The following is a 16,683-nucleotide window of genomic DNA, read 5'->3' on the forward strand; positions in this document are numbered from 1 at the left end:
CGTTTTTTTTTTTACTTTTTTTATTAGACTGTTCTAGATTCTATTATTAGTCTCCAGTCTCACTCGACAGAAGAACATAACTAGCCCCGCCCACCCACCCTGCCGCTTTTTCAGTGATCGATTTTATCCGATCTGAATCAAATAAATGACCTTATACTTAACAGAAGTAGAATTTGTCCTTAGAAATAGAAGAGGGGGGAGGCTAGGACTTACTAAGATAAGGCTGATTTTGGCAAATCAAATACCTTCCAAAAAAAACAGAGGGTGGGTGGGCGGGGCTAATATTTGATAAGATAAAACTGATTTTGACACTATTGACATTTTCGACTATTTTTCTAACTAGAAGAGGTCAGGTCACGGTTGGTCAAGTCAGGTCAGATGCATGAAATAACAAATAAATTTTATGGCAAATAGTATAACAAAAAAAATACGATTAGCGTTTTTTTTTTACTTTTTTTATTAGACTGTTCTAGTTTCTATTATTAGTTTCCAGTCCCACTTTTTCTAGTAAAAAATGTGAAATGCAGGAATGGCTCTTTAAGCATAGTGTTGAACTTGACACCGACGAAAAAGGACGAAAACGGACGAAAAAAGATAATATGGAATGAAAAGGATACAAAGGACGAAAAAGGACAAAGGAGGACGAAAAAGGACGAAAGAAGGACGAAAAAGGACGGACAAGAACGAAAAAGGACGAAAAAGGAAGAAAAATGAGGAAAAGGGCAAAAAGAGTAAAATGAATTTTGGGGGGAGTAACTATGACTCTCCGGTGGGAGGAACTATGACATTCCGTTGGGGTATCATATGACCCGGAATTTCCTCAGGATTATGATTCCATATTCGCTTTTGCCGGATCTCTTCAAATAAGCGAGAAAAATGCAAATTTGTCTGGGGGGGAGTAACTATGACTATGTAGTTCAAAGGACGATTCTGGGAAAACCATTGTAGTTATCGAAGAAATGAAAACAGATATGACTTCTGTGGCCCGAAATCGATAAGAAAATGTATCAAGTGAAATTTCGAAAATTTTGTTGAAAATCGGTGGGAAATTGGGATTATTTTGCATATTTTTGAATATTTCAAAGGACGATTCTGGGAAAACCATTGGAGTTATCGAAGAAATGAAAACGGATATGACTTCTGTGGCCCGAAATCGATAAGAAAATGTATCAAGTGAAATTTCGAAAATTTTGTTGAAAATCGGTGGGAAATTGGGATTATTTTGCATATTTTTGAATATTTCAAAGCACGATTCTGGGAAAACCATTGGAGTTATCGAAGAAATGAAAACAGATATGACTTCTGCGGCCCGAAATCTACAAGAAAATGTATTAAGTGAAATTTCGAAAATTTTGTTGAAAATTGATGGAAAATTGGGGTTATTTTGCATATTTTTGAATATTTCAAAGGACGATTCTGGGAAAACCATTGGAGTTATCGAAGAAATGAAAACGGATATGACTTCTGCGGCCCGAAATCTACAAGAAAATGTATTTAGTGAAATTTCGAAAATTTTGTTGAAAGTTGATGGGAAATTGAGGTTATTTCGCATATTTTTGAATATTTCAAAGGACGATTCTGGGAAAACCATTGTAGTTATCGAAGAAATGAAAACAGATATGACTTCTGCGGCCCGAAATCTACAAGAAAATGTATTAAGTGAAATTTCGAAAATTTTGTTGAAAATTGATGGAAAATTGGGGTTATTTTGCATATTTTTGAATATTTCAGAGGGCGATTCTGGGAAAACCATTGTAGTTATCGAAGAAATGAAAACAGATATGACTTCTGCGGCCCGAAATCTACAAGAAAATGTATTAAGTGAAATTTCGAAAATTTTGTTGAAAATTGATGGAAAATTGGGGTTATTTTGCATATTTTTGAATATTTCAGAGGGCGATTCTGGGAAAACCATTGTAGTTATCGAAGAAATGAAAACAGATATGACTTCTGCGGCCCGAAATCTACAAGAAAATGTATTAAGTGAAATTTCGAAAATTTTGTTGAAAATTGATGGAAAATTGGGGTTATTTTGCATATTTTTGAATATTTCAAAGGACGATTCTGGGAAAACCATTGGAGTTATCGAAGAAATGAAAACGGATATGACTTCTGTGGCCCGAAATCGATAAGAAAATGTATCAAGTGAAATTTCGAAAATTTTGTTGAAAATCGGTGGGAAATCGGGATTATTTTGCATATTTTTGAATATTTCAAAGGACGATTCTGGGAAAACCATTGGAGTTATCGAAGAAATGAAAACGGATATGACTTCTGCGGCCCGAAATCTACAAGAAAATGTATTAAGTGAAATTTCGAAAATTTTGTTGAAAATTGATGGAAAATTGGGGTTATTTTGCATATTTTTGAATATTTCAAACGACGATTCTGGGAAAACCATTGGAGTTATCGAAGAAATGAAAACGGATATGACTTCTGCGGCCCGAAATCTACAAGAAAATGTATTAAGTGAAATTTCAAAAATTTTGTTAAAATTTGATGGGAAATTGGGGTTATTTTGCATATTTTTGAATATATCAAAAGACGATTCTGGGAAAACCATTGGAGTTATCAAAGAAATGAAAGCGGATATGACTTCTGTGGCCCAAAATCTACAAGAAAATGTTTTTAGTGAAATTTCGAAAATTTAGTTGAAAATTGTGCGTTTTTTGCATATTTTTGAATATTTCTAAGGACGATTCTGGAAGAACCATTGGAGTTATCGAATAAATGAAAACGGATATGACTTCTGGGGCCCGAAATCTACAAGAAAATGTATTTAGCGAAATTTCGAACAATTTTTGAAAATTATAGTCGTTGCCATTCTATTGAAACACCACTTGTTGATCGTAAATTTGGCAACGTTCATATTCACACAATTTTCTAACTAAAAGCCGTTGTCAATCAACCGAAAACTGTTAGCAATTGCTAAATTTTAGGCAAAATCTATAGGTAATGTTTCAATAGAAATGGCAGACTTATTATACATATAAAGCAGGAAAATTCGGTAGATATGGCAACGCTGTAGTTGTGCAGTTTTCGAGGTTATGTGCATCGGAATTCGGAAATGTTGCAGGCTTGTTAAGAACTTTCTAAATAATTTGAAACTGACTTTCCAGAATGTGTTGTGTCAAAATCACAAAATATCGCAAACGATAATTTCCAATTTTAACAGTACTTTGATGGGATTCAGGTAACTAAAATTACAACTACTATCGTAGTGGATTAAAGTGATTTTAGGAATGTCGACTTTGGAATATTCGAAAGCACTGGCAGCTCAGCGAAGCGTTCATAAATGTCAACGATGCCCCTATTTTACAACATCACTTTTTCTTATGAACAACCACGTGAAACGACACCGTTCATGTCTGGAGAAATTTACTTGCTCCGAGGCTTTAATTGAATCATACTACTGTAAAGACTGCAATTTTGAAACGGAGCTAACCCTCTTGTTCAAACATCACGGCTTTAAAAGAGAATCCGGATTCCGCATTCAAAACTACGTTTGCGAAAAGTGCGACTTTGAAACAAATTTCTCATTGAAGTGGCTTCAACATACTTCAGCATGCTCAAAAAAGAAAAAGCTTCAAAACAGTTCAGACTTCAGCCAAACTGACCAAGCACGTTGGTACTACTGTCCAGAATGCCCCTTTAAAACGAAGTTAAAATTTAGTATAAAAAGGCACGTAAATCGGGTCCACTTAAAAGAAGAAGTCTTTAAATTGTACGAATGCAACCAGTGTCCATTCAAAACTAAATATAAATCGTCTTTGAAGCCGCACGTCACTGCAAAACACCTAGACAAAGACAAAATTAAGTGGCACGAATGCGCCAAGTGCCCGTTCAAATCTAAATACCGCCCGACTTTAAAATATCACGTGATTTGTCAACATTTGGACGAAGAGGAAGTTAAGTGGTACGAATGTGCCAGCTGTCTGTATAAAAGTAAAAGAAAAGATAATTTGAAAGTGCATATGGATATCCACCATTCGGACATCAAATCTTTCCAGTGCAAACATTGCCCATACAAGGCTAAATTCAGAAGTTATTTAAAATATCACATGAGACACAGCCACTCAATATGCGACAAGTGTCCATTTAAAAATGCACACACAAACTGCGACCATTTACACAAACTAGGTACTGAATCGCACTCGTGCGAAAAATGTTCATTCAAGGCCAAAACAAAATCTAGTTTAAAAAGGCACATAAACGCTTTGCATTTGAAAGGAGAAGATGTCAAGTGGTACGAATGCAAAGAGTGTCCATTCAGAACCAAGTACACGTCGTCTTTAAAGACACACATAACTGCCAAACATTCGACTGTCAAAAAGACACAATTAATTACAAAACATTCAACTGTAAAAAAGCATCACGAGCCGATTGAGTGGCACGAATGTGCGAGCTGTTCGTATAAAAGTAAAAGAAAAGAAAATTTGAAAAGACATATAGCCATCCACCATTCTGATGTAAAATCGTTTCAGTGTGAATTGTGTCCATATACAGCGAAACACAACGATTATTTAAAGCGGCACATGAATTGCCACCATTTAGATGGAGCGGATGTTAAGTGGTACAAATGCGAACAATGTTCTTTTAAAGCCAAGGATGGAGCTTATGTGCGTAGGCACAAAAAAATACATGTGTAATGTTTATTTTTTTTAAGTTTGTAATGAGATATTTTAAAACACGTGAACTGTGGTTAATAAAAATCTTCTCGTTTTAGCGACTTTTATTTCTGTAGAAGATCCACTTTTCTACCAAAGTAGATAAAATTAATCTCCGAAATGGAGGCGGGTGGGTGGGCGGAGCTAAGTTTAACTTCTTATAGGGACTTTTATGATTTACACACAAATTATGCCATAAACTTTCGCTTTATTAAAGTTACATACACAGCTTAATGCTACTACAACCAAATTATTAAAAATGAAAATCTATACATTTAATTTTGTGCTTATACAAAGCCAATTTGTTTTTAGTTTTGTAAGAACATAGAAAGCATTTGTACCATTTAACGTCCAAATGCATCTGAATTTTATGACGCTTTAAATGACTACTGTGTTTCGCCTTATATGGACAATATTCGCACGGAAATGGTCTGATTTCTAAATGTCGAACATTTATATGCTGCTCCAACTTATCTTTTTCTTTACTTTTATATGAACAGCTCGTACATTTGAACCACTCATCTACATGTTGGTTCTTTACGTGCCTGATTAAAGATATCTCATACTTAGATCTGAATGGACACTTCTCACATTTGTGCCATTTAACGTTTCCTTCGGGACAATCGGAATGGTTGTTGTATATATGCTCCTTTAAATGACTTATTAACTTAGCCTTATATGGACAACGTTCGCACTGAAATGGTTTGATATCTGGATGGCGAACACTTACATGTTGTCTCAACTTATCGCTTCTTTTACTTTTATAGGAACAGCTCGCACATTCGTACCACTGAACTTCTTTTTCGTCGAGATGTTTCACACTTAGATGCCTTTTCACAGATTCCTTATACTTCGATTTGAATGGACACAGCTTGCATTCGTGCCATTTATCATGTTTTCCCCGCCCGTGTGTGCTATGCGTGTGGTATTTTAAAATCCATTTTGCTTTAGTTTTGAAAGCGCATTTTTTGCACTTGTGCCATTTACCAGTTTCTTCGTACGTGGCATTCTGGCTCGGGGGACTCAGACTTTGCACATTTTCTTTCTTTTCCGTGCATATGGAAGTGTGTTGACGCCACTTCATCAAGAAATTTGTTTCGAAGGCGCATTTTTCGCAAACGTAGTTTTTTATGGTGAAGTCCTCAATTGACAAAACTTCTCTAGATTCACTCTTAAGGCCGTGATGTTTGTTAATGTGTTGTTTGAACAGAATCGTTAGATCCGTTTTAAAATCGCAGTCTTTGCAATAATACACTTCGAGTTTGGCTTCGGAGCATGTAAATCTTTCCAGAGATGGGCGATGTCGCCTCACGTGATTCACCATACACAAAATCGATGTCGTAAAATAGGGGCACAGTTTACAGTTGTGGACGTTTTTCCATGAAGATCTTCCCCGTGCAACGAGTGCTTTTGAATATTCGATAGCCGACATTGTGGCCACCTAAAATCGTTTTATTATACTACAGAAGCAATTGCAATGTTAGTTTTACCTTAAATCTTGTTTGACACTATGTTAAAGGCAGTTTCCAAAACGCTAGAGTTCTAACCTAAGATTTTTATGGTGGTCACACCTGATTTTTTTTTAAATTCCAGTTGAAACACACCAAAAATTATTAATAGGACTTGAATTTTCCCGTACGGTTATTGAAAAATTAGAATTATGTTCTGTTATGAGCATAAATTAACTTGTGGTTAGCGTGGTTAGATTATGATTTTGGGCGCCAAGAATTTGGATGCACATAACCTCAAAAATTGATACAACCAATGACATTATAGACACTAGACACTAGCGAATTTTAAGAGATTCACTGCGGTCCGATTTTTAAAAGTTGATTTGAAAAAAAAATGAAAAATTAAAATAATCGAAAATTTGAAAAATCGAGAAATCTAATAATCGAAAAATCGAAACCTTAAAAAATCGTAAAACCGAAACATTGAAAAATCGAAATATCGAAGAACTGAAAATCGAAAAATGAAACATCAGAAAATCGAAAAAATGTAAAATTCAAAAATCTAAAATTTAAAAATCGTATAACGAAAAATTGAGAAATCGAAACTCCCAAATTTAAAAAGTCGGATAACTGAAAAATCGAAACTTCGAAAAACTGGAAAATCGAAAAACCGAGAAATCGAAAAATCAAAAGATCAAGAAATCATGGAGTCGAAAAGTCGAAGAATTGAGAAACCGAAATAGGCCAAAATCGAAAAATCGAAAAGTTAAAAATTGAACAATTTATAAATTGACAATCAAAATATCGGAAAATCCAAATCTCGATAAATCGAGAAATCAAAAAATTTAAAATTCGAAAAATTGAAAAATTGAGAGATTGAATGATCAAAAGAACGAGAAATCGAAAAGTGATGAAGTCGAAAAATTGAAAAATAGAGAAATCGACAAACAAAAAGTTAAAAGTTGAAAAATTGGAAAAGCGGAAAAATAAAAAAAAAACGAAAATATGGAAAACTGGAAAAAATGAGAAACCGAAATAGGCCAAAATAAAAAATTGAAAAACTGATAAATCGAAAACCTGAACAATCAAATCTCGATAAATCGGGAATGAAAAATTAACAAATTGAAAAACAGAACATCTAAAACCAGGAAGTCGAAAAATCGAAAGACTAAGAAATATTGAAAAACTAAAATATCAAAAGATTGAACAATCTAAAATTTAAAAATCCAAAAATTGAAAAATCGAAAAAGTAAAACACATCGAAAAATCCAGAAGTCAAAAATAGAAAAACCGAAGAATTGAAATATTGAAAAATCCTAAAACTGAAATACCTAAAAACTGAAAAATCGAAAAATCAAAAAAGTGAAGTCGAAACCTTAAAAAAACGAAAAATTGAAAAATCAAAAACCTGAAAAATCAAAAAATTAAAGAATTGAAGAACAGAAAAATCGAAACACTCGAAGGTCAAGAAATGGGAAAATCAAAACATCGATTAATTGAAAAATCTAAAAATTGAGAGTTTCTAAAAGTCAAATTTGAAAAATTAAAAAATCGAAAATTTGACAAAATGACAATTGAAAAACAAAAAATCTAAAACCGGGTAGTCGAAAAATCAAAAGATTAAGAAATGGAAACATTCGAAAACTTGAAAAATTGAAATATCGCAGAACTGAAATGAAAAATCGAGAAATCGAAAAATCTAAGACTTTAAAAATTAAAAAATCTAAAATTTAAAAATCGAAAAATTGAAAAATCGAAAAAGTAAAAAAGTCGACACATCGAAAAACCCAGGAGTCAAAAATCGAAAAGTCGAAGAATCAAAATATTGAAAAATCCCAAAACAGATATCGACAAACTGAAAAATGAAAGAAAAACTGAAAAATGGGAAAACCTGAAAAATCCGAAAACTGAAATATCCAAAAACTGAGAACCTAAAAAGTCAAAAAATTGAGCAATCGAAAAATCCATAGTGAAGTCGAAACCTTAAAAAATCGAAAAATTGAAACATCAAAAACCTGAAAAATTAAAAAGTTAAAGAATTGAAGAACAGGAAAATCGAAACACTCGAATGTCAAGAAATGGGAAAATCAAAACATCGATTAATTGAAAACTCGAAAAATTGAGTTTATAAAAGTCAAATTAGAAAAATTAAAAAATCGAAAATTTGACAAAATGACAATTGAAAAACAGAAAATCTAAAACCGAAGTCGAAAAATCAAAAGATTAAGAATTGGAAACATTTGAAACATTCGAAAACTTTAACAATTGAAATATCGCAGAGCTGAAATGAAAAATCGAGAAATCGAAAAATCTAAGACTTTAAAAATTAAAAAATCTAAAATTTAAAAATCGGAAAATTGAAAAATCGAAAAAGTAAAAAAGTCGACACATCGAAAAACCCAGGAGTCAAAAATCGAAAAGTCGAAGAATCAAAATATTGAAAAATCCCAAAACAGATATCGACAAACTGAAAAATGAAAGAAAAACTGAAAAATGAGAAAACCTGAAAAATCCGAAAACTGAAATATCCTAAAACTGAGAACCTAAAAAGTCAAAAAATTGAGCAATCGAAAAATCCATAGTGAAGTCGAAACCTTAAAAAATCGAAAAATTGAAACATCAAAAACCTGAAAAATTAAAAAGTTAAAGAATTGAAGAACAGGAAAATCGAAACACTCGAATGTCAAGAAATGGGAAAATCAAAACATCGATTAATTGAAAAATCGAAAAATTGAGTTTATAAAAGTCAAATTAGAAAAATTAAAAAATCGAAAATTTGACAAAATGACAATTGAAAAACAGAAAATCTAAAACCGAAGTCGAAAAATCAAAAGATTAAGAATTGGAAACATTCGAAACATTCGAAAACTTTAAAAATTGAAATATCGCAGAACTGAAATGAAAAATCGAGAAATCGAAAAATCTAAAACTTTAAAAATTAAAAAATCTAAAATTTAAAAATCGAAACACTGAAAAATCGAAAAAGTAAAAAAATCGACACATCGAAAAATCCAGGAGTCAAAAGTCGAAAAGTCGAAGAATCGAAATAATGAAAAATCCCAAAAACTGAAAAACGAAAGAAAAAGTGAAAAATGGGGAACCTGAAAAATCCGAAAACTGAAATATCCAAAAACTGAGAACCTAAAAAGTCAAAAAATTGAGCAATCGAAAAATTCATAGTGAAGTCGAAAAATCGAAACCTTAAAAAAACTAAAAAATGAAAAATCAAAAACCTGAAAAGTAGAAAAATTAAAGAATTGAACAGGAATATCGAAACCCTCGAAAGTCAAGAAATGGGAAAATCAAAACATCGATTAATTGAAAAATCGAAAAATTAACAGTTTATAAATGTCAAATTTGAAAAATTGAAAAATCTAAAATTTGAAAACACGACAATTGAAAAACAGAAAGTCTAAAACCCGAAAGTCGAAAAATCGAAAGATTAAGAAATCGAAACATTTGAAAAATTGAAATATGGAAGAGCTAAAATGAAAAATTGAGAAATAGAAAAATCTAAAATTTTAAATATTGAAAAATTAAAATACAAAAAAATTGAGAAATCTAAAATTTAAAAATCGAAAAAGTAAAAAGTCGACACATCGAAAAATCCACAAGTCAAAAATGGAAAAGTCGAAGAACAGAAATATTGAAAAATCCCAAAACTGAAATATCGAAAGACTGAAAAATGAAAGAAAAACTGACGAATCGAAAAACTGAAAAATACCAAAACTGAAATATCCAAAAACTGAGAATCTAAAGAATCGAAAAATCGAAAAATCAAAAATCTGCAAAATCGTAAGATCGAAAAACTGAATAATAAGTAAACTGAAAAATCCTAAAACTGAAATGTCGAAAAACTGAGAAATTAAAAAATTGAAAAATTGAGAAATCGAAAAATCAAAAAAGTGAAGTTGAAAAATCGAAACCTGAAAAAATAGAAAAATTGAAAAACCAAAAAACCTGAAAAATCAATTAATTGAAAAATCGACAAATAAAGAGTTTATAAAAGTCAAAAATTGAAAAATCGAAATATTTAAAAATCGTAAAATTGAAAAGAAAAACTGAAAACCGAGAAATTGAAAAATTGAGAAATTAAAAATTAAATAATAAATAGGAGTAAACTGAAAAGTCCCCAAACTAAAATTTCGAAAAACTGAGAATTCGAAAGTTGAAACAGCAAGAAATTATAGTTTAGGATGTGTATCAGATCACGGATCGTGGCTTATAAATCAAATCGTTTCCGAACGCTTAGAGTCGACATTGGCCTGAGTGCGCTCTGGTCTTTAGTATCAAACAAGTTCTCAGACGACGAACTGTAATTCGTGTGACCTGAATTAGAGTGACGGAAACAGTAAGCAGCTTGTAATATTCTGGTAAATCTAGTGTCAATTTGTCGAAACTAAAATGCGTCGTTAAAATATTATTACATTTTTTCTCGTTAATTTTATTCCTAGTTAGAAACGAACACTGTTGCCAACATAAGCCGAGGAGTCCACACCGTCATTTAATTTAAACTATGACGCTTCTCTATGTTCTCTACGTGTCATTACCTTCTGTCATTGGTTCATGTATCAATTTTTGGGGTTATGTGCATCAAAATTCTTGCGCTCATAACGTAATTCTAATTTTCAATTAACTTGCGGGAAAATTCAAGTCCTATCTATAATTTTGGTGTGTTTCAACTGCAGCTTGTTGTTATTTAAAAAAAAATCGGAACATCAATTGTGACATAAAAATCTTAGGTTAGCAATTCTACTTTAACAAAATTTAAGGTAATTAAGATTGCAATTGCGTCCGTAGCATGATAAAACTATTTTAGGTGGCCACAATGTCGACTTTGGAATATTCGAAAGCACTCGTTACTCGGACAAGATCTTCATGGAAAAACGTCCACAACTGTAAACTGTGCCCCTATTTTACGACATCAATTTTGTGTATGGTGAACCACGTGAGGCGACATCGCTCATCTCTGGAAAAATTTACATGCTCTGAAGCCAAAATCGAAGCGTATTATTGTAAAAATTGCGATTTTAAAACGGATCTAACGATTCTGTTCAAACAACACATTAACAAACATCATGGCCTTAAGAATGAATCTAGAGAGGATCTGTCAATCCAGGACTTCAGCATCCAAAACTACGTTTGCGAAAAATGCGCCTTCGAAACAAATTTCTTAATGAAGTTGCGACAACACACTTCAGCATGCATTTTGAATTCTTCAAACCAGAAAAATTGTTGTCCACGTAAAAGTGAATATAAAGTGCCTTCAACAGTCCAGAAAAATACGGACCATTTAGATGAAGAAAACAGTGAATGTCACAAGAATTGTCTATTTAAAACTAGATCAAAAAGTAATTTAAAAAAAAGCGAGGTTACATGGTACAAATGCAAAGAGTGTCCATTCAAAACTAAGCATAAGAAATCTGTAAAGATCCACCAAACTGCAAAACATCTAGACCAAGAAAAAATTAAGTGGCACGAATGTGAAAGTTGCCCATTTAAAACTAAACAGGTGTCAAATTTAAAAAACCATGTGATTTCTCGACATTTGGCAGTCAAAGATGTTAAATGGTACGAGTGTGCAAGCTGCTCATATAAAAGTAAGAGAAAATATAACTTAAAGGTGCACATAACTGCCCTCCATTCAGATATCAAATCATTTCAGTGCAAACTATGTCCATATAAAGCTAAGCTGAAACGTTCTGTAAGGTGCCATATGAACAACCACCATTCAGATAGAGAGGATTCTAATCAGTATGAATGTGCCAAGTGTTCTTATAAAAGTACAAAAAAATGCTATTTACGAGCGCATGTAAAGGCCCATTTAGATATCAGGCCGTTTCAGTGCGAATATTGTCCATATAAGGCGAAACGCGGCTATCGCTTAAAGCATCATATAAATATCCGGCATTTGGATGGACCGGATGCCAAGTGGTACAAGTGCAAACAATGTTCTTTTAGAGTTAAAGATCAATCGGCGTTGTGTAAGCACAAAAAAATACATATATAGGTTTTAATTTAATTTTAGTTGGGCATACTAGTATTAAGCTGGATGTATAAATTTTTTTATTTTAGCGTTGTACATTTTATTGTTATTTATCAAGTAATAAACAAAAACTGCTTTTGTAAAATTTCAAGTCTAAATTTGATGATAAACAGGTTCGCAAAATTTGGAAACAATATTAATGAAGTTCTAAATTTATCTAGATATGGGAAAATGGGTCCAAAGTTGCTTTAGAGGGGGTATGTATATCTGGCGAAAAATTTCAATTATTTGGAGTGATTGCATCTGGTGAACGAATTTCTCTAATGACATAAGTGACCTTGTACTTGGACAATCCTAATTAGTGTTGGGCATAATCGACATATTTCACTAATCGAATGAATCGAAATAATCGTTTAAAATAATCGAATAATCACTCGAAAATTCGATTATTGTCCAGTGCGCATGCGTGGCTTGACGAAATCTAAATCGAACATTCAATTACGATTTATTTATTGATTGAAAATAGTTTCATTGTCAGTGGTCCGTAGTCTTTTCCCTTAATTAATATTTAGAGACGTTCGTTTTTTTTTTTCTCTCTTTGATATATACTTTTATCCTAATTCTTTTCTCACTCATTGTAATCAAAATTTTAGAAACCGATTGGCTTAACAAAAGGGAAATCATACGGCCCAATATGTTTGTAAATTATTATATTATGCAGTTAGTTATAATCAGTCACACTTGTAACACACTACCACCAACCTAACAAATTAAATTTACCTAATGATTTCGATTATTTTCCACCACAAACTATCTACTCTAGTAAATGGTTTGTGTTTTCCATGCTTAGTTGCCTGAATCCGAATGAATTATTTCGAAATCTCGAATCGTAATCGGTTCGTGTACTCGTGCGCAATCGAAACGAAAAACGAAACGAATAATCAAATAAACGAATGATTTCTAAACGATAATCGAATGATCGATTATTCGGGTATAATCGAGATATCTCGATTATATCATTCGTAATCGCCCAAAACTAATCCTAATCACAAACCACCTACTATATAGAGTAGATAGTTTGTGATCCTAATTAATCAAAAATTCGACGGAAGCACCTGCAGCTTTAGTTACCTAAATCTATTGTCTTTGCCATTTCTATTGAAACACCACCTGTTGATTTTGCTTAAAATTTAGCAATTGGTGACAGCTTTCGGTTGATTGACAACGGCTTTTAGTTAGAAAATTTTCTGAATATGAACGTTGCCAAATTTACGATTAACAAGTGGTGTTTCAATAGAAATGGCAAAGACTATAGTGAAAAAATTGTTGTGGAAATGATCGTTTGCGATATTTTATTTGGAAGTTAAATTGACAATTGGTGCACATAACCTTAAAAATAAAATGAACCATCGACATAACAATCGAGGTGGAAAGTCAACCAGACAGGTTGGTTGTGAATCCCATGGTAGAATCCTACACATGCATTTTTTTTTTGTGCCTAGTCAAATGTGATTTATATTTGCTTCTATAGGAACATCGATCGCAGTTGTGCCACTTTGCATCCGCTCCATCCAAATGGCGGCTATTTTTATGAATCGTTAAATATCTACTGCATTTCGCCTTATATGGGCAATATTCGCACTGAAATGATTTGATCTCTGAATGGTGAACACTTATATGCTCTTTCAAATTATATTTTCTTTTAGCTTTATACGAACAGCTCGCACATTCGTACCACTTCACTTTTTCTTCGTCTACATGTTTACAAAGCACGTGATATCTTAAAGTCGAGCGGTATTTACTTTTGTACGGGCACTTTTCGCATTCGTGCCATTTAACGTCTTCTGCCGGCAAGTGTAAATTAATCATGTGTTTTTTTAAATTCCTTTTTAATCTAGTTTTGAAAGGGCATTTTTCGCACTTGTGCCATTCAGCAGCCTGTTCACATTTGAAACGCTTTAAATGATCTTCCACCTTAACATTACATGGACATGATTCGCATTGAGGTGATTTGATATCTGGATGGCGAGCAGTTATATGCTGTTTCAAAAGATCTTTTCTTTTACTTTTATACGAACAGTTGGCACATTCGAACCACTTAACTTCTTCTTCACTCAAATGTTGATTAATCACGTGATAAGTTAAAGTCGAGCGATGTTTAGTTTTGAACGGGCACTTTTCGCATTCGTGCCACTTAATTTTTTCTTCCTCTACATGTTTCAAACTGAAGTGATTCTTTAAAGATTCCTTATACTTAGATTTGAATGGACACTCCGTGCATTCGTGCCATTTAACGTCTTCTGCCCGCGCGTGTACGCGATTTATGTGCTTGTTTAAATTCCTTTTTATTCTGGTTTTGAAAGGACATTTTTCGCACTTGTGCCATTCAGCATCCTGTTCACATTTGTACCGGTTATAATCGGAATGGCGAGCACTTATATGATGTTTCAAAAGATATTTGCATTTACTTTTATACGAACAGTTGGGATATTCATACCACGTAACTTCTTCTTCATTCAAATGTTGACTAGTCACGTGGTATTTTAAAGCCGAGTGATATTTAGTTTTGAACGGGCACTTTTCGCATTCGTGCCATTTAATTTTTTCTTCGTCTGCATGTTTGAAACTGAAGTGACTCTTTAAAGATCCCTTATACTTAGATCTGAATGGACACTCCGTGCATTCGTGCCATTTAACGTCTTCTGCCCGCGCGTGTATGTTTTTCATGTGGATTTTAAAACATATTTTCAATTTCGTTTTGAAAGGACATTTTTCGCACTTGTGCCATTCACCATTTTTTTCGTACGTGGCATTCTGGCTCGGAGAACTCTGACTTTGAGGATTTTCTTTTCTTTCCGTGCATTCTGAAGTGTGTTGAAGAAAATTTATCAAGGAATTTGTTTCGAAGGCGCATTTTTCGCAAACGTAGTTTTTTATGGTGAAGTCCTTGATTGACAAAACTTCTCTAGATTCACTCTTAAGGCCGTGATGTTTGTTAATGTGTTGTTTAAACAGAATCGTTAGATCGGTTTTAAAATCGCAGTCTTTGCAATAATACACTTCGAGTTTGGCTTCGGAGCAGGTAAATCTTTCCAGAGATGAGCGATGTCGCCTCACGTGGTTCACCATACACAAAATCGATGTCGTAAAATAGGGGCACAGTTTACAGTTGTGGACGTTTTTCCAGGAAGATCTTCCCCGTGCAACGAGTGCTTTTGAATATTCGATAGTCGACATTGTGGCCACCTAAAATTGTTTTATTATACTACAGAAGCCACTACAATGTTAGTTTTACCTCAAATCTTATTTGACACTATGTTAAAGGCAGTTTCCAAAGCGCCAGAGTTCTAACCTAAGATTTTTATGGTGGTCACACCCGATTTTTTTTCTTAAATAGCAGCAAATTCCAGTTGAAACACACCAGAAATTATTATTAGGACTTGAATTTTCCCGTAGGGTTATTGAAAAATTAGAATTATGTTCTGTTATGAGCATAAATTAACTTGTGGTTAACGTGGTTAGTTTATGATTTTGGCCGCCAAGAATTTGGATGCACATAACCTCAAAAATTGATACAACCAATGACACTATAGTCACTAGACACTAGAGAATTGTAATAGATTCACTGCGGTCCGAATTTTAAAAGTTGATTAGTAAATTGTGAACGATCTGCTGAATCGATTTTTTTTTAGGATCTGCGACGATAAACGTGATACCCCACTTCCTAGCCTTGACGGAGTCAATTTTGTCTTACGCAGGGACCTCGTGCTGTTTATTACAGATTGAGGTTATGTTGTGCTAGTTGGGTCGAAAATCGAAACCTTAAAAAATCGTAAAACCGAAACATTGAAAAATCGAAATATCGAAGAACTGGAAAATCGAAAAACCGAGAAATCGAAAAATCAAAAGATCAATAAATCATGGAGTCGAAAAGTCGAAGAATTGAGAAACCGAAATAGGCCAAAATCGAAAAATCGAAAAGTTAAAAATTGAACAATTTATAAATTGACAATCAAAATATCGGAAAATCCAAATGTCGATAAATCGAGAAATCAAAAAACTTAAAATTCGAAAAATTGAAAAATTGAGAGATTGAATGATCACAAGAACAAGAAATCGAAAAGTGATGAAATCGAAAAATTGAAAAATAGAGAAATCGACAAACAAAAAGTTAAAAGTTGAAAAATTGGAAAAGCGGAAAAATAAAAAAACGAAAAAATGGAAAACTGGAAAAAATGAGAAACCGAAATAGGCCAAAATAAGAAATTGAAAAACTTATAAATCGAAAACCTGAACAATCAAATCTCGATAAATCGGGAATGAAAAATTAACAAATTGAAAAATTGAAAAACAGAACATCTAAAATAATCTAGTCGAAAAATCGAAAGACTAAGAAATATTGAAAAACTAAAATATCAAAAGATTGAACAATCTAAAATTTAAAAATCCAAAAATTGAAAAATCGAAAAAGTAAAACACATCGAAAAATCCAGAAGCCAAAAATAGAAAAACCGAAGAATTGAAATATTGAAAAATCCTAAAACTGAAATATCTAAAAACTGAAAAATCGAAAAATCAA

General features: G+C 32.8%; 3 protein-coding genes across 3 annotated transcripts; 1 reads left to right on the forward strand and 2 right to left on the reverse strand.

The window, feature by feature from the left end:
• The first annotated feature begins 3,048 nt into the window (after positions 1–3,048).
• LOC135140490 (zinc finger protein 142-like) lies at positions 3,049–4,725 on the forward strand. The gene is made up of 2 exons (XM_064071064.1): positions 3,049–3,193; positions 3,241–4,725. Exon 2 carries the CDS (start codon positions 3,243–3,245, stop codon positions 4,647–4,649), a length of 1,407 nt encoding a protein of 468 aa, XP_063927134.1. The 5' UTR covers positions 3,049–3,193; positions 3,241–3,242; the 3' UTR covers positions 4,650–4,725.
• Positions 4,726–4,883: 158 nt separating this feature from the next.
• LOC135140501 (zinc finger protein 711-like) lies at positions 4,884–6,381 on the reverse strand. Its single transcript, XM_064071075.1, has 2 exons — positions 6,158–6,381; positions 4,884–6,108 (listed from the first exon to the last, which is right to left on the reverse strand). The coding sequence occupies exon 2, from the start codon at positions 6,097–6,099 to the stop codon at positions 4,921–4,923; it is 1,179 nt and encodes a 392-aa protein (XP_063927145.1). The 5' UTR covers positions 6,100–6,108; positions 6,158–6,381; the 3' UTR covers positions 4,884–4,920.
• A 7,046-nt stretch (positions 6,382–13,427) lies between these two features.
• Positions 13,428–15,733, reverse strand: LOC135140661 (zinc finger protein 208-like). Its single transcript, XM_064071303.1, has 2 exons — positions 15,400–15,733; positions 13,428–15,350 (listed from the first exon to the last, which is right to left on the reverse strand). The coding sequence occupies exon 2, from the start codon at positions 15,339–15,341 to the stop codon at positions 13,578–13,580; it is 1,764 nt and encodes a 587-aa protein (XP_063927373.1). The 5' UTR covers positions 15,342–15,350; positions 15,400–15,733; the 3' UTR covers positions 13,428–13,577.
• Positions 15,734–16,683: the final 950 nt, after the last annotated feature.

This window comes from Zophobas morio, unplaced genomic scaffold, assembly GCF_036711695.1.
Source record: "Zophobas morio isolate AGI-343-1 ecotype UQ-CSIRO unplaced genomic scaffold, CSIRO_AGI_Zmor_V1 ptg000040l, whole genome shotgun sequence".
Taxonomy (NCBI): domain Eukaryota; kingdom Metazoa; phylum Arthropoda; class Insecta; order Coleoptera; family Tenebrionidae; genus Zophobas; species Zophobas morio.

Bases quoted from the DNA above. Each gene is read 5' to 3' on its own strand.
- LOC135140490 (XM_064071064.1), top strand. From the start codon at position 3,243: ATGTCGACTTTGGAATATTCGAAAGCACTGGCAGCTCAGCGAAGCGTT.
- LOC135140501 (XM_064071075.1), bottom strand. From the start codon at position 6,099: ATGTCGGCTATCGAATATTCAAAAGCACTCGTTGCACGGGGAAGATCT.
- LOC135140661 (XM_064071303.1), bottom strand. From the start codon at position 15,341: ATGTCGACTATCGAATATTCAAAAGCACTCGTTGCACGGGGAAGATCT.